Raw genomic sequence first — 22831 nt, forward strand, 5'->3', positions numbered from 1 at the left:
TGACATCCGAGGCCAAACAGGGAAGTAAAGTGAAGCTCTTTGCCATAACAGGCGGCGGAGAAACGTCCTCAGCTGAAAATGGATGCTGAGCGTCATTCTCTATCAACTGTGCAGACTCAACTTGGTTGGCCATGTCAGCAGACTCAGGTGTAAACAAAACTTGGTTGGTCGTGATGACCGCCTCAGATGGGAGTAGATCTTGGTTGGCCGTGTCAGCAGCCTCAGGTGTACGCAGAGCTTGGTTGGCTGTATCATCAGTCTTAAGCCTGAGAATAACTTGGTTAATTGTGATGTCGGCCTCAGGCGTGAGGAAAACTAGGTCGGCCATGTCAGCAGACTCTGGTGTGAGCAGAACTTGGTTGGCCGTGCCGTCATCCTTGGACATGAAGCTGACTTGAGAGGCCGTCTGGTGAACCTTGGACAATCACAAGGCTTTTGAGGCCATCTCTTCCACTTTTGAATAATTTTGAAATTGGAGAAATCATCATAAGTTACATATTCAGTTGAATTTGCGGAAACCATTTGAAGAGTCTGTTGTTTTGAACTATGTCAATTGCTTTTGTTTAATTTGTTCGTTAAAAACAGCTGAAAGTCTGTAAATTTTGACAATAAACCTGATTTGCAGTGGGGGTTGAATAATTTTGATTACAACTGTATACTAACTAATAAACACACTATATGGATGTATACAAGAAAATTAATTGAAAGATCTAAGAATTAGGAATTTAAGAATAAAACCACTTTTTTCACATCATCTCAGTTTTATGAATTAGCAACCTATTAATGCTCAGAAATTAGATGGATTTAGAATCTGAATGATTAATCTTATATTGTTGTGAGATCCTCCCTTTTTTCATCATTTCTTTCAGACAAAACCCCTGATTGTTTAAGAAGAATGAAAACCAGGCTTGTGTGACATTCTGGAATATTTTGCATGCTGCTTTTCTAGGGTGTAGTGAAGCAGACGGCATGGTGACCTGACATCAAAGCCAAATGACTGTACTCAAAGCACTGCCGTCAATAAAACCCATCTCTGAAGGTTATTGACATAAACTTGGCTTCGAGTATTTGCGGATAAAGCAATTTAGCGGGTGAGTGATCACCGAGCAAAGCAGTGACAAAGTCGACAAAGTTTAGGCTTTCCCATCGTTCTCGGGTTTAGAGGGAGCTAATGCATAACCGGCCAACAAAGTGCTGATGCTCGTGTTCTGCTCAGAGAGAAAAGTTTCCTTCATCAATCTCATTTAATCTCCCCTTCATTGGTTCTGTTTCAGTACAAAAATTCCAGTACTTCAGTAACGTCAACTGCTAGTGCAGCCAGGTCTATGACATCAGAGTATCCACTGAGAGCTGCTCTATTTTTCATTATGTAACTTGAATTCTGGATCGTGATCAGAAGGTGTGGATTAATTGTAATCAGCAGCTCTGACAGTAGTGCAGCTGCAAATTACAGGTTTACACCGATCTGCCATAAAATTAAAACTACCTGCCAAATCAACACCTTTGTCATGTTCCTCAAACCGTTCCTGAACAGTTTTCGCAGTGTGGCAGGACACATTATCCTGTTGAAAGTAGCCACTGCCATTAGGGAATAGCGTTGACATGAAAGGATGTACTTGGTCAACGTTTAGGTAGGTGGTACAGTACGTGCCAAAGTAACAGCCACATGAATGCCAGGACCCAAGGTTTAACAGCAGAACATTGCCCAGAGCATCACACTGCCTCTGCCGGCTTGCCTTCTTCCCATAGTCCATCCTCATACATCTCTTCCCCAGGTAAGTGGTGCACATGCACCTGGCCTTTACTTGATATGAAAGACAACATGATTCTTCAGACCAGGTCACCTTCTTCCATTGCTCCACGGTCCAGTTCTGATGGTTACATCCCCTATGTAGGTTCTTTTGGTGGTGGACAGGGGTCAGCATGGGCACTCTGAGCAGTCTACAGCTACACAGCCACATACAGTTCACAGCAAGCTGTGATGCCAACATGAACTTTTTTCATCAATTTGTTCTACAGTAGCTCTTCTCGAGCTTCTGGATCGGACCACATGGGCTAGCCTTTGCTCCCTGCACACATCAATGAGCCTTGGGCGCCATTGACCCTGTCGCTGGTTCACCGGTTGTCCTTCCTTGAGAAATTTTTACAGGTACTAAACACTGCATACTGGGAACACCTCACAAGACCTGCCATTTTGGACATGCAATGACCCAGTCGTCTAGCCATCACAATATGGCCCATGTCAAAGTCGCTCAGATCCTTACGCTTTCCCATTTTTCCTGGTTCCAACACATCAACTTTGAGAACTGAGTGTTCACTTGCTGCCTAATAAATATATCCCACCCCCTTTACAGGTGCCACTTGTAATGAAATAATCAATAAGTTGTCATTTCTGTAGTAACAAATTCGCCAGGACTTGTAAGAGAACAGGAACATACAGTGCCTTTCTGTAATAAATTGAAAAGCTTAATTACCAAATTGCTGTGGTATAAGAAAATTAAAACACATTTCACCTGTAAACATTGTCTGAGCAACTGTGAAGCAAATCTTGAATTGAAAGAATTACCATGTGTTCTACTTCAAACACTCCTGAAGAACAACACAGTAACACTTCAATCATTACTAACAAGTTTCACTTTACTGTTTAAATTCATGTCCACATAGTAAAAATACTTGGAGGACCTCAATGAGTTAAAAGCTAAAGTGGAAAAAAAAAAAAACAACTGTCTGTGTGTATTAATGCTAAAGTTCATGACATTCGTCTATTTAGAATGGAGACACATCCAATTTTAGCTGTTTACGACAGCTGGAATCTATCTGAGTAAGCTGTTCACACACTGTGCTATGGATACATAATATTGACTCAGTGTTATCATCCCTACAGCTGTCAATCAATAAGAACACACTGTTTAAAGACTTGTGTTACTGAAATATGGTATATATTCATTTGAGTGGAAAAAATAAATGTTCAGACTTTAGGACATTTCATATAACTGCTACACGGTGCAATAGTAAGTGATAAAAGAGAAGGTTTACTCGCTCCTCCTCGTCCTCTCTCAGTCCCATTATCCAAACTCCATTACACAGATTAGACTCCTGCCTGTCTGTGTGTGATCGATCCTGACACTGTGTGTGTGTGTGTGTGTGTGTATGTGAGTGTGTGTGTGTGTGGTAGAGCTTTGGATTCCCTGACATCTGTTCCACAGCAGCTAATGCCTGGAAAACCGTTTTCACCCTAACATGGACGTGTTTTGCGGATTCTTGCCCCAGATGTTCACTCAAAATGTGTTTCACTCCCATTTTTTTTTCATCTCAAGTGACCTTGTAAGAGACAACCCACAACCATAACCACAACGTGTATGAAAGACATGCTTATGGTACTTAATAAATATGATACTTAAGCAGATGTCGGACTGAAAATTTGCCTTAAATTGCTAAAGAGACAGAATGAGTTAATCTAGGAATGCATTTTACCCTGGGAATTCACAAGCTTAGAAAGCGTACGTATCAATTACAAACACGAGTGCTGTGATGGTTCTTCATTTTGGATATAAAAATGGAGGGATTGATGTTAGTATTTTCATTCCACTTTCACAAGCAGACATCTCTTAACATCAGACATGTTGAATAACATGCACCAACCAAGCAACCTAGCAGAAGCCACATGTCCTTCAATGGGACTAAGACATACAGAAGCCACACCTCCTTCATGGGGCTTGACAGGCCCATAGGACACTAACAGGGACACAAGCCATGCCTCCTTCATTGTGACTGACAAACAATTAGGCCACACCTCCTTCTCTGAGACTGAGACAGAGATGCCAAACCTCCTCTAGGGAGACTGAGAAATAAAGGCCACACCTTCAGTGGAACTGAGGCAGAAGCCACGCATCTGTCACAGGGATTAACAGGGAACCGGACCAAAACCTTCTTCACTGAGATTGACCGACCCAGAGGAACAGGGGTAGAAGTCCATAGGACAGGGACAGAAGCCAAACTTTTTTGGGACTGAGACACAGAATCCACACCTCCCTATTTGGGTCTTGGCAGAAGCCACACCTTCTTATTTGGGACTGAGGCAGAAGCCACTCCTCTTTCTTTGTGACTGAGACAGAAACTACTCCTCCTTCAAAAGTGCTAACAGGTATAGAAGCCTCCTTCAATGAGGTTGACAGGCCAATAGACCACTAACAGAGACACAAGCCACACCTCCTTCATTGTAACACAGATAATGCTGCTATAAGGTAAGTGAGAACAGGAACTAACTTGTTTTGGCGATGTTCCATGACATTAGCTCTAACTGTAAATTGATCAAATGTATGTGTGTTGTTTAATTTGGGTAAAATATACATAGAGTTAATTGCAAATTGCTGTGGTATAAAAGGAATAAAAGACTTGGAGACATACTGTTATTGGAAAATAACGAACTTCAGGGTGGTAACAGTCTTCATCACACTACCCTGTCATGTTTTATTCCTCACTAACAGCATGTAGAAGCTAATTCAGTGTTAGAAGGTTAAATTGAACACTTTGTTTGGTGGTTATTGAAATGTGTCGAACTTTTTTGTTTGCTGTAAGGCTGGGATAAATGAGCTGTGGTGAGCGGCAGTGTGTGTGTGTGTGTGTGTGTGTGTGTGTGTGTGTGTGTGTATAAGAAAGAAGCTGACTGCTGCAGTATTTAACTGTGTCAATGTGATGAATGTTCGATCAGTAGAGCACCGTCTACACACTCACAAACACACGCACACACATGCACACACACACACACACACACACACACACACACACACACAAACACACAGAAATGCACCATATCAACAGACAGCACCATTATGAGACACTGATAAAACTGATGAACGTAAGGTTGACCACAAACACCTCTCTCTCGTGTGTAAGACTTCAAATCAAACCACACACACACATATATATATATATATATATATATATATATATATATATATATATATATATATATATATATATATATATATATATATATATATATATATATATATATATGTGTGTGTGTGTGTGTGTGTGTGTGTGTGTATATATATGTAAAAGTAAACCATTGTTCTGATTGTTTCTTGTTTCTGTTTCTTGTTATACTGTAGTTACAGCTAAAGTTATAGATTCTTACAGATTTGTTGGTGTGTGTGTGTGCACTGAAGGGACTAGAGTGGATTAGCTGGATCATGTCGGGATAATCCCGAGGATCTGAGTGTCACCTGAACACAAGCGCACACACGAGCACACACACACAAACACACACAAACACACCCTCACGCACACATACACACACAGACACACACACATAAACTAAAGGCGATCAGAGATAATTAGCACATAATTCACTACATCTCTCTATTTTTTTTATAAAGAATAACAAATAAAATAATTTAAAAAATGAATAATAAAATAGCAGCTGTTACAACACAGGACTCAAGACAGGAAGTAAGCGCAGGAGTGAACTCTTTATTTAGACTTAGGCAGAGAACATGAAACTGAAACACTTATCCCCTAACTTGGAATGAGGCATGAAGCACAAAACAGAACAGGGCGATGACTTGAAACACTCGCTTAACTAAGGCACGAAACATTCATTTAACTCAGGCTTGATACGTTCATTTAACAGGCGTGAACACTCATTTAACTCAGGCAAAAACACTCCTTAAAATAAGACATGAACATTCTCTAACTAAGACAAGAACACTCTTAACTATGACATGGCATGAACACAACTAACTATGACATGACATAAACACTTTTAACTATGGCTTGGCATGAACTAAGGAACAGGAAAATAGATAGAGCATGGCAACATCACAACCTGGCACCATTATTCTGTCTTCTTCTCTGTTAGTTCTTTCTCTATTAGTCCTTTCTCTACTTTAATACCACGCGATGTGCGCAGCAACGCGAGGGGTTTAAATAACCAGTCTCTTAATTGCTGACAGCTCACAACACTTGACACAGTTTTAGCGTTCATGCGCACTTCAAGCATGTACACGTCGGCACTCTGAAGCCACTCGTGCACGTTGTTGCCACAGCGCCATCTGCCGGCGAGATCGTGACAGAACCCCCCTCCAGCGGTGGTCCTGGGGCCCTGTGTAATCTGTCCTTTAATGTATCAGGAAACAGGGCAGCAGACTGGTGGAGCACCACCCCCAAAGGGGCTGGGGCATTGGATGATGTCCACCGTGGGGCTGGAGCTTGGCACGACGTCCTCAGCGGGACTGGAATGCTGGGCGACGTCCTCAGAGGGACTGGAACTCTGGGCGATTACCCCAGAGGGACTGGAACTCTGGGCGACGACCTCAGCGGGACTGGAACGCTGGGCGACGTCCTCAGCGGGACTGGAACGCTGGGCGAGGTCATCAGCGGGACTGGAACGCTGGGCAAAGTCCTCAGTGGGACTGGAACACTGGGCAATGTTCTCTGCAGGGCTGGAACTCGGAGGGACGTCCTCAACAGGACAGGACAGTGGGACAGCTTCCTTGGCAGGACAGGACAGCAGGACAGCTTCCTCGGCAGGACAAGACAGCAGGGCAGCTTTCTCGGTGGCAGAGACCTCCCCGGGGGTCTCTGGCTGGAGCTCCAAGGTCGCCAAGTTGACCTCAGTCGGGGGCCAAAAGGTCGCCAGGTTGACCTCGTGCTGGAGCTCCGGAGCTGAGACCTCCCCGCAGGTCTCTGGCTGGAGCTCCGAGGTTGCCAAGTTGACCTAAGTCGGGGGCCAAAAGGTCACCAGGTTGACCTCGGGCTGGAGCTCCGAAGCTGAGACCTCCCCGCAGGTCTCAAGCCGGGGCTCTGAGGTCGCCAGGTTGACCTCAGACAGGGGCCCAGAGGTCGCCAGGTCGACCTCGGGTTGGAGCTCTGGAGCTGAGACCTCCCCAGCGGTCTCAAGCTGGAGCTCTGAGGTCACCTGGTTGACCTCCGACGGGAGCTCCGAGGTCGCCCTGTTGACTTCGGGCTGGATCTCCTTTGCTTTCATCTAGTAGTGGGTAAACGGCAGGGCAGGTTTGCCTGCCAGACACCCCCCCCAAAAGATGTTCTAGTTCGGCCCTCTCTTCTGGACTCCTGAACCATATCATGAACTACCTCACGAACTGTCCTACACTATCAAGGTTCCCACATTCCTTATCCAGTAGGAGCTGCACCCACTGACGGGCCGGTCCAAAGTAATAAAACTGACAATCCACAAGAAAATATTCCGGGGAACTGAAAAATCTGTTGAATAGATCGGGAAGCTCCATAAATGTCCACTGTGGGAATTGAATTGAGTCCATAGTGGGGACAGTTCTAACTAGGGCATGGCATGTACATTCTTAACTATGACATGGATAAACACTCTTAACTATGGCATGGCATGAACACTCTTGACTATGGCATGGCATGCACACTCTTAATTATGACATGGCATAAACACTCTTAACTATGGCTTGGCATGAACACTCCTAACTATGACATGGCATGCGCACTCTTAACTATGGCTTGGCACGAACTAAGGAACAGGAAAATAGATAGAGCATGGCAACATCACAATCTGGCACCATTGTTCCTTCCGTCTTCTTCTCTGTTAATCCTCTCTCTATTAGTCCTTTCTCTACTTTAATACCGCACGATGTGTGCAGCACCTCAAGGGGTTTAAATAACCAGTCTCTTAATTGCCGACAGTTGGCAACACTTGACACAGTTTTAGCGTCCATGCGCACTTCAAGCACGTGCACGTGCGCGCTCTGAAGCCGCTTGTGCACATTGTCGCCACAGCGCCATCTGCCGGCGAGATCATGACAGTAGCAATATATAATAAATAAATAAAACATTTCTACTACTACTAATAATAATACTAATAATAATTGTATAATATTTCTAAATATTAGACATTATTTTTAAATTAGATTTGACAGATTTCAATGTTTTCTTCCATTAATTAAAAAAAGAAAATAATTTAATTTGTTTCCTCTCTGTCTGTCTGTCTGTCTGTCTTGGAGTTAAAGACGGTGGTGCTGCAGATCATCACTGCAGATGGCGAGGCTCCTGCCTGCTTCCATAGAAAAACCAATTTACTTTCCATTGATCGCTTTTCGGCCAATTAGATTTCCATTGACGGCTAAAGTGGAGATTGGTGGTGTGTGACAGAGAGGGTCAGGCCCGTCTCTCTCTCTCTCTCTCTCGCTTTCTCTCTCTCACTCTATTCACCTATTACTCCATATTACACCTCCTCCTTCTCTTTTACACACACTAATATGCTCTTTATTATCCTCTTTCTTTTCCTCTTTACACCCATCTTGCTTTCCTCATCTGACCTCTCTCTCTCGCTCTCTCTCTCTCCACAATTCCATTCACCATTTACTCCCACAGCTCACTATATTACAGACGTAAATATCTGATGACATCATCCTTAGCTCAGCAACGTGAGGTCATTTAGCCGCCATACCAGTGTTTCCTCTCAGTGCTGTGAAATGAGCGATTGTTTTTCATGTGTAAGTGTGTAAAATGTATCAATTCACTTTAACAATTAGGAGACCCAATGATGTGAGCTCGTGACATGAAGAATATTTAAATACGTTAGCTAGCTACATGCTATGCTAGCATGCTGGATTAGCCTTTTAATGTAACTTCCTGCCTCCCTGCTCGACTGAGGATGCTGCTCAGCGTCCCTGTTCAGCGTCCCTGTTTTGCTCCATCTTCCGTTTCAGCTGAGAGCTCTGCTTTTCCTCCCTGCTCCGCCTCAAACATCCCTACGCCAGCCTTCTCTTCGGACATCGCTCCGCCTTCTGCTCCACTGAAGACGTCGTTCTGTCAGATTGTGAAGATGTCACTCCATTTCTCTGCTTCATGCCAGATGTTGCTCCCCCTTCTTGTTCCACAGAGGACATCGCTCCCCATTCAAGTGTCATGGAGAACTTCGCTCCCACCTCCGACCTTGCGGAGAGCATCGCTTCCCCCCTTTAGCTTCATGCTTAACGTCGCTCCCCGCTCGGGCTCTGCCTTGAGCCTCCGCTGTCTCGCCACACCCACACCAGGCCAGGATATCGTTTCATCTCTCTGCAGTAGGGAAGAGACCGCGCTGCATCTGTACCCCAGAGAATACGTCAAGGGTCCTCTTTCTGGCCCCGCGAGGGATGACACTTGATTGAACTTGGAAATGCTTAGGGACAGCTGGTCTAGTTGCCCAGGACCCCCTTAAAGTTATTACATGCTTCAGGAGCCACGCTTTGGGGGGGGGGTTCTGTTATGTAAATATCCGAAAAAGACTAGAGACTGTGATTCCCATCAGCCACTGCACCTCACCTGATCATGCCACGTGACTATCTGCACCTGATTCATGTTTGGGATAAATGAGCACCTGTATATAAGGCACGCTTTGCACTGCACACATTGTCTTTCATTTGTCTTATTTTGCTGTTGTTCCCTGTTGCTGCTTTATGGTCATTGTTTTATGCTTCTTTCCTAGCTTTTTTGTTTTTGCCACTAGTTCAATAGTTAATGTTTAGTGTTTTGCTTTGATTTGTATTAAACTTTATCTGCACTTGCATCCGTCTTCATCTCCATTACCTAACAAACATCTACAAAACAAGTTAGTTCCTGCTATAGTCCCTTACTTTTGTGTGCCTTTACTGCTTTACTCTGTACTATTATGTAGCAGTGTTTCATGAGCCTCAGTGTTGAGTGATCAATTTTTTCCCCAATAAAAAGCTGTGACACTCTGTAAGAAACTCTGTGTATGTATGTCAAATGTACGTTAAAGTATATTTTAGTTCTGGGAATTCTGCTACATTACTTTAGAGACAAGGAGCTTAAAATAAGGTGAAAATCTAAATGGGAAGCTGGCTTTAGGGGAGCTGGAGCTTATGTAGTGCAAACTTTGATCCATACTATAGTGTCTATGGACACCCCCCCCATGCTTCTTTCCCTGGATGACAAGTAGCCCACTGCGTCAGATCGTGTATCCGTCTTTTATTTCCGATGTCACTTCAACGGATCTGTTGCAAACTTGGCTGATTTTCTACATTGGCTGCTATCGACTGATACTGGACCAGCTTGCATGAGTCTGACACATTCACACTCAGTCACAGTTTCTCTCTCTCTCTCTCTCGCTCTCTCTCTCTCTCTCTCTCTCTCTCTCTCTCTCTCTCACACACACACACACACACTTTTCATGGCTTTGCTTATGCAGCCAGATAGGAAACCTGGAGCACCACAGCAGAACCAAACAGCCACACACAACTGCTCATGTTACTAGGCAAGGTCATTCAGGGAGAGATTAACTTCAACCCACACACACACACACACACACACACACACACACACACACACACACACATACACATACTTGATCTCAGACCCTTATCATTTGACATTGCATTGAATCAAACGAATCAATTTTACACAATTTTCCCACCAAAACAGTTTTAATGTCTGAAGCTCTGAAGTTTGCTTCTTAATTTTGACACTGGAGCTACACAGATATCACCGCTACCAAGTAGTGGAAGCTAAAAACCACCAGGTTAATGTAAAATCTCCTGCAGAAGTTCAGAAAAACCTTATCTCAGATTGTTACAAAGTGCTGACAGTGGAGACTCCTTCCACATGTGCTAATTAAGCAGTTCAATTATTCCGAGTGTCTGTCACTGTTAATGAGCTGTTACTATATAGACCATAACATACTGGAACGAAAGTGTTTATAGAGCTGTTGTTATAGAAAGTTAACCAATCAGAGTGTCAAATTAAACAGTGCTGTGGTATTGTCTCGAATTATGCCTTTAGGAGAGCTTAGGAGTGCTAAGACTATATGCATGTCTTGTCTGATCGACTACATCGACTACTACCTATTCTGTTTCTGGCTAAACTTTTTCTTTCAATAAGGTAATGACAAATGAAATGCTGACTTCTTTTTCCACACCCAGCACTCGTGCACTACTGCTTCATCATTAATGCGTCCTCATTAAGAATTCAGTCCTCGTGTCTGTACAGTAGACGTAGCATCTCCACCCTGAACTCTTTGACTAATGTCTCCATTGAATCGCCAGAAGGTGACGAATGCCGCTCTTAAACCTAAATACTTAATTTCCGCCCGCGTCAACGGCAAGTGGCGCTCGTTAATCACTGCCTGCTTCCTCTCGATCCATCAGCCGCAATCAGAGCGGTTCTCAGAGCAATTACCTCAGCCCCCTGCTTTGCATTCTGGGTATTAGCCAAATCTTCTTGACACTCACCAATCGCGAATTGACAGCAGTGTGTGAGGGGAGGAACTTATGACTGCTCTGCTAAAGTCACGAGAGAGAATTTTATGTGGCGGGGAAAACATGGGGAGGGAAGCGCGAGGGACTGCATCGTTACGAGATTTTGGGTGTGTCCTAAACACTTGAGCCTGTGTTTTTAATTGGAATAATTTTTAAAAACAAGAATTATTGGTGAGAAAACATGAAAGGAAACAGGAAAACATAAAAAGAGGGAAACGAAAATAAACGCTTGCTCTGACCCATGAGTGACTGAAACTCATGTCTAGTACTGTAGTATTCTTAATAGAACATCAGCAGTATTACGCTATCTATCAAGAATTCTTGATATTTGTTATTATAAAGTTTTCCTGAAGTGTAGCCTTGGTAGCTGAGAGATTCCCATGATACCATATAAGGTATTCCTAAAGCCTTTCATGTTCAGAATGTTCCAGGATAAAGCCCCATGTTCTCAGGGCTGTATATTTTCATGACCCCATATTCTCAGGATTAAAGGAAATATGGACCTTTAATTAGTTGATTTTAATTATTTTTTCACCCATATTCCATGGTCCTACTATGTTTCTAGACTACTTATATTCCCAGAGGTGTTCTATAATACAAGAACTCTATGTTTTCAGAGCTATACATACATGGATCTTATGTTTTCAAGGTCCTATATTTCAGGCCTCCATGTTTTTTGAGTCTCCATTCTCAGGGTTTTTTATTTCCCAGGTCCCAAAATGTTTAGGTCATAACTCATATGGCCTGTATTATGGCCTGTATTATGGCCTGTACTCATATGGCCAGGGATACTATATTCCCAGGGCATTATGTTCCCAGAGTCCTGTGTCTTAGGGTCATATTTACTCATGGCCCTATATTCCCAGGGTTTAATCTTCCTGGGTACCAATTTTTACAAGGCCACATTGTCTCCAGGCTATATATATACTGTATATATAGTGAAATAAATCCAAGGCCCTTTATTTCTGTGGCTCCATGTTTTCAGAGTCTTATATTACCAGGGCTCTATGTTCTCAGGATATTCTACAACAAGGGCCCGGTGTTCTCAGGATCCTATCTTCCCAGAGCCTTATGTTCTCAAGGCCTTATAGTGTCAGGTCCATATGCTTCCAGGGCCCTATATTTCTAAAACACTATATTCTTAAAGTCTTATGATTAAAGTACACAATATTCCCAGGGAAATAAGGGTCTAACCCTTATATAACTCTATGTGTTCAGTCCCAGGTTATTTCAGTCTTAGACTAGCATCTATCTCTTAATGTGAGCATGTGTGTGTGTGTGTGTGTGTGTGTGTGTGTGTGTGTGTGTGTGTGTCTCATACTTATGCACACTGAGAGTCTGCATGCACAAGCACACATGTGTAAGAGAGCGTTAAAGTTTTCATTGAGCCCAGATGTTGTAACAGGAAGGTGGAGTTCTTCTGTACCATGTATGCGCATCTGTATATGAACACTTTGCTGGAATGTCTTCTGATCAGTCTTTGTCTGTTAGTGATCAATCTTTTTTTTGTCCTGTATCTTAGGCTGGATTGAATGCATACAAGATGAACCTGTAAACAGACATGTTACTGAGCTATAACGCCTTTTCCCAAGCCGTTAACATGCCTTCCGATTTCAATGAAACAACTTCTGGGCTCAATTAAATTTGTGTGTAAAATAACTCTCTCTCTCTCTGTCTCTCTCTCTCTGTATGTCTCTCTCTGTCTCTCTATGTCTCTCTGTCTCTCTCTCTCTGTGTCTGTCCCTCTCTTCCTTCCTTTGTAGTACTGGCCTGTGTGTGTGTGTGTGTGTGTGTGTGTGTGTGTGTGTGTGTGTGTGTGTGTGTGTGTGTGTGTGTGTGTGTTTGTGTGTGTTGGGAGACTAGTATAATTAAAATAGGTTTGAAAGGATGGAAGTAGAAGGAATTGAAATGTACTGAGCTGTAGTTCAGTAGATAAGGTGTGTGTGTCTTTAAACAGGGTAATGGACCTGGCAGAACTTCCATATCACTCTGCTGTGCTTTATGAGCAACTGTGCACATGCATGCACACGCATACACACACACACACACACACACACACACACACACACACACACACACACACACATGCACACACAGAGGAAAATCCCCCCTGCTGTTAAGTCTTCAGGGGAACACCTGAGTTGGTGTCACCATGGTCTGTGTGTCTGTGTGTGTGTGTGTGTGTGTGTGTGTGTGTGTGTGTGTGTGTGAAACAGTAGAAGTCGCTCTCGGTTCCTCCCCACTGTTAATCTGCTGTAAATGAACACACTTGTTGTGCAGTGGTGTGCAAATAAATACATTTATCACCTACTGCACATCCCCCAACTGCATAACACACACACCCACGCACGCCCACACACACACACACACACACACACACAAACACACACACACACACACACACACACACACACACACACACACACAAGCCTTAAATACATGACAGAGTACACAATACAGAAGACAAAGACCAGCAGTGCACACTGCTCAGAGATAAGTGACCCCCTATACACCCATTAGTATTTTACCTGATTTTTCTATTTGAATTGTTAAATAATGACATGTAGTGTTTTCTAGGTGGCATAGTGGCTCAGCACGTACAGTGCGCACCTCTCAGTGCCAGGTTCCTCAGCTTGATCCTGTCTGATTGGATTTTCGCATGCTCTCCCCTTGTCCCTGTGGGTTTCTGGTAGATGAATTGGCTAAGTTATATTACCCCATAGGTGTAAATGAGCATGGGTGATGCCCTGAGATGGACCGGTACCTCCTCCAGGGTGTATGCCTGCCTCACATGCAGTTTTCTCATGATTCCTCATCCACCTTTTGACTGGTTTCCATACAAACTTGTATGTATTCTCGATTTGTTAATTAACAACAACAATAATAATAATAATATCCATCCTCAACCGCTTATCCGTTATTGGGTCGAGGGGGCAGCAGCTCCAGCAGGGGACCCCAAACTTCCTTTTCCCGAGCCACATTAACCAGCTCTGACTGGGGGATCCCGAGGCGTTCCCAGGCCAGTGTGATGATATAATCTCTCCACCTGGTCCTGGGTCTTCCCCGAGGTCTCCTCCCAGATGGACATGCCTGGAACACCTCCCTAGGGAGGTGCCCATGGGGCATCCTTACCAGGTGCCCGAACCACCTCAACTGGCTCCTTTCAATGCAAAGGAGCAGCAGCTCAACTCTGAGTTCCTCTCAGATAACCGAGCTTCTCACCCTATCTCTAAGGGAGAGGCCAGCCACCCTTCTGAGAAAACCTATTTCGTCCACTTGTACCCACGATCTAATTCTTTCAGTCACTACCCAGCCTTTATGACCATAGTTGAGGGAAGTAACGAAGATTGCCCGGTAGATCGAGAGCTTTGCCTTCTGGCTCAGCTCTCTTTTATCACAGTGGTGTGGTAAAGCGATTACAATACCGCTCCCGCTGCTCCGATTCTCTGGCCAATCTCCCGCTTGCATGTCCCCTCATTCGTGAACAAGACCCCGAGGTACTTGAACTCCTTCACTTGGGTTAAGTGCTCATTCCCCACCCAGAGTAGGCACTCCATCAGGTTCCTGCTGAGAACCATGGCCTCAGATTTAGAAGTGCTAATCCTCATCCCAGCCGCTTTACACTCAGCTGCGATCCGATCCAATGAGTGCTGGAGGTCATGGACTGATGACGCCATCAGGACCACATCATCTGCAAAAAGCAGCGATGAGATCATCAGGTCACCAAACCGCAACCGCTCCCCACCATGACTACGCCTCGATATCCTGTCTTTGAATATCACAAACAGGATTGGTGACAAAGCGCAGCCCTGGTGGAGACCAACCCCCACCTGGAACGAGTCCAACTTTTTGCCGAGCATCCAGACACAGCTCTCACTTTGGGAGTACAGTGATTGGATAGTCCTAAGAAGGGAACCCCTCACCCCATACTCCCTCAGCACCTCCCACAGTAAACCCCTGGGGACCCGGTCATATGCCTTCTCCAAATCCACAAAACACATGTAGACCGGATGGGCATACTCCCAGGCTCCCTCCAAGATCCTTGCGAGAGTAAAGAGCTGCTCTGTTGTTCCATGACCAGGACGGAATCCGCAATGTTACTCTTCAATCCGAGGTTCGACTATTGGCCGAACCCTCCGTTCCAGCACCCTGGAGTACACTTTACCAGGGAGGCTGAGAAGTGTGATACCCCTATAGTTGGCACACACTCTCTGGTCCCTCTTTTTGAACAGGGGAACCACCACACCGTTCTGCCATTCCTTGGGCACTGTCCCCAACTTCCATGCAACGTTAAAGAGGTGTGTCATAAAAATAATAATAAATAATAATAATAATAACAACATACAAATTAATTGCACAGAAACACTGTTTATTAAATTGGTGAGTGGCCAAAGAAAACTATATATTTCATTCATGATCCACTTAAGGGGGTCACAGTGGCTTAGTGGTTAGCATGTTTTCCTCACACCTCCAGGGCTGGGTTTTTGAGTCCCACCTCTGCCCTGTGTGTGAGGAGTTTGCATGTTCTCCCTGTGTTTTGGGGTTTCCTCTGGGTACTCCAGTTTCCTCCCCCAGTCTAAAGACAAGCGTTGCAGGCTGTTTGCATTTCCAAATTGTCCATAGTGTGTGAATGAATGTGTGTATCTGTGTGTGTGTGTACGATTGTGCCCTGCAATGGGTTGGCACACTGTCCAGGGTGTCCCCTGCCTTGTTCCCCGAGTTCCCTGGAAGAGGCTCCAGGCTCCCTGCGTCCCTGTGTAGGATCAGCAGTACCGAAAATGGACGGATGGATCCACTTAAACTTGTCAGCTTCATTTCTTTTCTCACCTCTGGTTAGTTATAAGTGTTGTGCGGCGCAGGTCGTCATGGTCTGACAGTTGTACCAGTTGAATCTGAGAAAATGCAACTTTCCTTTGAGTTATGGAAATTTGTTATTTTTTTCTTGAAACGTGGAAATGAGCTTGGTTTTGTTTACACACAGAAGGTCTTTGTAGAAAGAGTTCTATTGATGTTGTGCCCCAAAATTCATAACATTATATGCATTCTGGCCTCTCTCTCTCTCTCTCTCTCTCTCTCTCTCTCTCTCTCTCTCTCTCTCTCTCTCTGATTGCTGACATAGGCAGCCCTGGAGAGCCACAGCAGGATTTATGGTCTCTGTAATGGGCGTTTCACAGCAAATGCCTCCGTCAGCACTATCTCTCTCTCTCTCTCTCTCTCTCTCTCTCTCTCTCTCTCTCCCCCTTCCTCTCTCTGTCTCTCTCTCCTTTTCCCTTTCCTCCACTGCAGAGAAAGAATCAGGGACTATGTGTCTACATGTGAGTTAGTGTTTGCGTGTGTGTGTGTGTGTGTGTGTGTGTGTGTGTGTGTGTGTGTGTGTGTGTGTGCACAAGGAAAAACGCCACAAAAAAGAGACATGCTTTGAAAAGAATAACAGCCTCAAAGAGGTCAGCAAATCTTGAAATGGTCAACCGTCTATTATTACATCTGCTATAATAAAACAAAAAATATCAGATGCACCATAGAAAACAAGGCTAAAGGCCATTGCCCCCATCATATCCACATGTTTCCCCAAATTCTGTAGTGTACATTTTTAAGCTATGTGCTTTTTCATTTCATTTGTTGGAGACGGGGCTATACGTTCTACCACTGCATCGGCACGTGATAGATGTAACTCAGTCAGTTTTTAGAAGAATAAATAGGGTTCCATGTTACTTCTTCAAAGAGCCGAGAGACATTAAATATAATCTAATTTTACCCCTCAGATAAAACACAATACAGATCCAATGACACAAAATTTTCTGCAGTTGACGGTGTTCTGTTCAGACTAGGCTTTCTTTACTGTACAGTTATAACACGCTAAAAGAAACTAAGTGTAATAAAATAGCTTAAGGATTGCTGTTATCCTGATTTTGGCTTTTACTCCACAGATTTCTTGTATCAGAGAACAAATTAACAGGTACACGACCAAATTGTACGGATTAAAGCTCAAATCTAAAGACCTAGAATAAGGTCACATTATCAACATAACAAAGTGTGTGTTGATCATCTGCATAACCCTGATATGTGTAATAGCACATTGGCTGCATGATCTACTATCCAGATTATCTATATCCAGATTACCTGTATAACCCTGGTTTGTGTAGCAGTGGATCATCTGCATAAACGTAATCTGTGAAATAATAGATCCTTCTCATTATCATGAGGTTAGCATAGTAGATCATTTGCGTAACGCAGAGATGTGTTTAATAGATCATCTGCATAACCCTGATGTGTGTGAAGCACATCATCTGCATAAGCCTGATATGTATTTAGTAGATCATCTGCATGAGGCTGATGTGAGTAGTAGATCCTCTTCATTACCATGTTGTCTGTAGTAGATCATCCATATAAACCCAATGTGTGTAGTAGTAGATCATCGGCATAACCCTGATCTGTGCAGTAGTTGTAGATTGTCTGCATTACCATGGTGTGTGTAACAGTAGTAGTAGTAGCTGTTCTGCATAACCCTGATGTGTGTGTAGTAGTAGTCATAGATTGTCTTGTGTGTGTGTGTGTGTGTGTGTGTGTGTGTGTGTGTGTGTGTAAGTTAGTAAAAAGAGACAGACGGTAAGAAAGATGGTCTTTGGGGAGCAAGCATATTCCTCTCCTTAATGCGCAACTGCAGAGATCCATCAATCTTAACGAAAACATGCAACATTAACTTCGCTCACACAGACAGACAGACACACACACACACACACACACACACACACACACACAGACACACACACACACATTCTTCTGTATAAAAGCATCAATCAACTGTCTAGCTGTCCTTTTGTCTGTCTGCCTCAAGAATCTTTTTGGTGTCGTTCCCTCTTTTGGTGTCTTTTTGCTCTCTCTCTCGCTCGCTCTTGCTCTCTCTCTCTCTTTCACACACACACACACACACACACACACACACACACACACACACACACATACACACACACACATACACTCACACAAAGTGACTGACCTGGCCAGATGGGAGTCTCCATGTACAGCACGCCAGTCCAGTGAAGAGTCACTCACTGTTTCCACACACACTCACGCATACACTCTCTGCTCTTGGTCCTATAATAAACACACACACACACACATACACACACATACACACACACATACACACACACAGGGGTGGGGGATAAGAGAGAGAGAGAGAGAGCAAAAATTATTAAAATGTCCTTCAGACAAGATAAGCTTCTCTATTCTAAAAATGAATACACACGTATAGGTATACACATACTACCACAGGCCTGTCATGCACACACACACACACACACACACACACACACACACACACACACACACACACACACACACACAGTCATTCGTTTGCAGTGATATAAATTGGCAGGAGGTAGAATCAACGTGGGCAGGGCCCACCAATGCAATACAATTTAACATTATGAAAATGGCATGCAAATGATACATGACCCATCGTAAAGTACCATATAGAAACCTTTACACACTGTAAAATGTCCGCTTTGTTTTCTTGCTTATCATCAAACAAGATCAAGATGGAGGAAAAACTGACTGTCATACCGCTATAAATATACGGAGCCATGAAATAAAAATGAGACTGTAGGGAGTTGGGTAATTGTGATTAGCACATTAATAGTCTGTAATGAAGTGTAAAGTTTAGCTTAAATCATTGTGTGAACACTGGCACGCCATCCTGCTAAGGTGCCTATTAGATTTCATAAAAGTATTTTAATTAGCAGTCCTGTGATGGACAAGCATTCCATCCAGGGCATCTGAGAAAATATTAACCTACTTAACCTAAGCACAATGTAATGTAGGTACACAGAATTATTTGAAGGGTGTGACTTTAATTACATATAAGCCCTAAATGTTGTGTTCGAAGACGTAGTCATATCTGTCCAACTCGAGCACACGCCAGTCTGTCACACTCAAGGATACGCCCTTCTGTCCCACTCTCAGACACAACCATCTGTATGTGTACTTCTAATTCATATAATTGTATGTAGATATATACATATAGTCTGGCACAGACCCAAACATGTTATATTTATATAATTCTGGCCTAGAACCCAGATTTCAATGCACCTGTGTGTGTGTGTGTGTGTGTGTGTGTGTGTGTGTGTGTGTGTGTGTGTCTGCTAAGCTATGTTTATGAACATTTATACTTTCTGGCACACACCCAGACTGTAAACCTGTGTGTGTATATGTGTGTGTGTGTGTGTGTGTGTGTGTGTGTGTGTGTGTGTGTGTGTGTGTGTGTGTGTCTGTGTGTGTATTGATTCCATCCCTGTGGACATACAGCAGCTGTAATGAAGTGTGTACTGGGAGCATCGGGGATCACGGCATAAGCAATTAGTCATTCATCAAAAGTAATTAAAAACTGCTGCTTCTCTCAGACTGACTGGAGATACACTAATTGTTGAGACACTAAAAATTAAAGCATGTGAAAGAAACAAAAGGATCCACATGTGTACAGCGCTACCATAAAATGCAGCTGTGCTATCCCATAAAGACACTTCTTATACTGGGGTCCACGACACAACCCGAGGGTTGGAAGGTTATTTACTGTTTTGACGATGTTGCCATGGTGAAGACTGTCATCAGTTACTCTATGTAAGGAAAACAGGACTCAGAAGATATGTGTGAGTCCATCTGCTGGGGGGTTGGGGGTTTATTATCAAAATCCAACAAATAAACGAAAATGAGACTAAACAGGCAGTGGTTAAACACAGAAATTCATGAAGAGCTCAGATAAATCGCAAATCCAAAGAGAAACCATAGAACACAGCAAGGGTGCCAGAGACAATCATGAGATCCAAGGCTTAGAACTCACACAACCACAGCACTTAGGAAGACTTCTCCATGAGTGAGACTTTGGACTGGTTTTATATAGTCTATAAACAGGACATGGTGCATGGTGAAGAAGAAGTGGTTAGTATTCAGAGAGTGGTGACCTTTGCTGGCATGGAGGTATAATGTCCGGGGTGTAGAAATAAATAAATGTGCATAGTGATGTAAAGTACGTGTAAAGTAGATCTGTACTCTGCCAGTGTAAAGTATTTATTTATATCTATAACAAGCTACTGTAAAAGTAGCTGTAAAGTGTGTAGTGCTGCTGCAACGTATGTGAACATTCGATGTGCAATGTGCTCTTGTATAGTTCACTTGTGAAATATGAAATATGCTACTGTAAAGTAGATGTGTACTGTGCTGCTGTTAGGAATGTGAAGTAGGTAAGTATGTAAAACAGGTGTGTAATGTGCTGCTGTAAAGTATATCGGTCAATTTGCATCGTGCTGCTGTAAATTATGTGTAAAGTGGATGCATAATATGCTTCAGTAAGATATGTGTAAAATAGTCGAATAGCGTGCTGCTGTGAAACATGTGTATAGAATACAGTATGGGTAATTTGTTGTAACATGTTGCTGTAGATATGTAGAACTCCCAGTGTTGTATTTTAACGTTGAATTTTATTTAAAGTAGGTATTGATATGAAGTTTATTGAGACTTGTGTTTCTTGCATGAAACGCGAATGTGCACAAGCAAATTCTAGCTCAATACAGTTAAAACTGTGCGTGTGTTTGTGTGTGTGTGTGTGTGTGTGTGTGTGTGTGTGTGTGTGTGTGTGTGTGTGTAGAAACCATGGGGCATAGCCTTGGGAAACTCGTGCCTCAGATACCTCTTGTCCACAGCCCTTTCTTTAATGTTCAGTATTAATCAGGCCATTCATTAGTGTAATAGCTGTCATTTCTCAGGACTCAGTGCTGTGATTCATGCGCATTAGGCAGCATGTCAGTGCAAGAGTGTAAGATTTATTGCAGTGTTTGCACCAGGTAGTGCGTGGCCATATTTCATTACGCAGACAAGCTATTAAAATTCTCCAGTGATTAAAGTACGGCATAAGTGGTTGGTCATACAAAAACATACATACACACATTCAAAAGTAAGAACAGTATGGGTAAAGTAAATGTTTAACGTGTTGATGTAAAGTAGATGTGTAGTGAGGTTCTGTAAAGAACGTGAATAGTAGATGTGTTGTGCAGTGCTGTAAAGTATGTATAATGTACTTCTGTAACAAGTGTAATGTGGGTGTATAAAATAGGTCTGTAGTGCGGTGCTGGAAAGTATGTGCAAAGTAAATGTGTAATGTGCTGTTGTAAAGTGTGTAAAGTATAAAATAGATATGTAGTGCGGTGCTGTGAAGTATGTCTAAAATAAATGTGCTGCTGTAAAGTGTGTAACGTAGATTTATAAAGTAGATATGTAGTGCAATGCTGTAAAGTAGATGTGTAATGTGCTCTGCTGTAACGTATGTGTAAAATAGAGGTGTAATTTACCACTATGAAATATGTCAAGTAGATTTTTAGTGAGTTGTTGTAAAGTATGTGTAAAGTAGATGTGTAGGAAGGTTTTGTAAACTATATGTAAAGTAGATGTGTAATGTGTCCAGCTGTAAAGTATGTGTAAGGTAGAGGTGTGATGTCTCCAGCTGTAAAGTATGTGTAAAGTAGTTGGGGAATGTGTTGCTGTAAAGTATACATAAAAATGTGTAGTGGGGTGCTGTAAAGTACGTGTAAAATAGATGTTTAATGTGGTATTGTTCATTATGTTTAAATTAGATGTTTACTGTGCTGCTGTAAAATATGTGAAAAGTAGGTGTGTAGTGTGGTGCTGTGAAGTATGTGAAATGTAGAGGTGTAGTGTGCTGCAGTAATGTATGTGTAAAGTAGATGGGCAATGTGTTGCTGTAAAGCATACATAAACATTGTGTAGTGAGGTGCTGTAATGTATGTTTAAAGTAGGTGTGTAATGTGCAGCTGTAAAGTATATGTGTTAGATGTCATTATTTACACTTTTTATTGAATTTTATATGGAATAATAAGAAATTATATGAACAGTAACCCCGCCCCTAATCTTAACTGTCACGTCATGGTGGTAAGGACGGATGCAGATGCAGAATGTAAGTTCCAACACTGTAATGAGATACAAACTAAACACAAAACAAGACTTACAAAAAAAAACAGGACTAGAATGACGTGATACAGGAGGATTAACCAAAATAACGCAAGACAAAAGTGCAGTGCAAAGTGTGTTTATATATATATATATATATATATATATATATATATATATATATATATATATATATATATATATATATGCACATAGTGCTTGTTAACATCAATGAGATTCAGGTTGCAGGTGGTCATGTGATGATACCATGTGGTGCAGTAGCCGCTGGGAACTGTAGTCTTAGTTCTTATCCGCTATTTACATGCCAGATCCCCTCTTTAGTGCGCGGCTCCTGACAAGTGTAATCCGTTCAGTAGGGGGTCCCGGACCCCCAGACCAGATGTTCTTAAGAACTTTAAAGTTTCATTGTCCGTCATCCTTCGTGGGGCTGGACAGAGGACGTTTGACGTATATACATACATACATATACACTTTATATATATATATATATGTATATATATATATATATATATATATATATATATATATATATATATATATATATATATATATATATATATATATAGTAGTGGTAGAATTGTTTTCATCTTGGTGGAATTCCTGCT

General features: G+C 42.7%; 1 protein-coding gene across 5 annotated transcripts in view; it reads right to left on the reverse strand.

Annotated features, from left to right (window-relative positions):
• The window catches only part of LOC124628717 (RNA binding protein fox-1 homolog 3), a 217845-nt gene that overhangs the window by 162849 nt on the left and 32165 nt on the right, over positions 1–22831 (reverse strand). For all 5 annotated transcript variants that reach the window (XM_053683927.1, XM_053683926.1, XM_053683925.1 and 2 more), the window contains exon 2: positions 18244–18341. In XM_053683927.1, coding sequence (XP_053539902.1) covers positions 18244–18265 — 22 coding nt within the window. In that variant the 5' untranslated portion in view covers positions 18266–18341. The remainder of the gene's footprint in view (positions 1–18243; positions 18342–22831) is intronic.

The sequence above is a fragment of the Ictalurus punctatus genome, chromosome 12 (genome assembly GCF_001660625.3).
Source record: "Ictalurus punctatus breed USDA103 chromosome 12, Coco_2.0, whole genome shotgun sequence".
Lineage (NCBI taxonomy): Eukaryota > Metazoa > Chordata > Actinopteri > Siluriformes > Ictaluridae > Ictalurus > Ictalurus punctatus.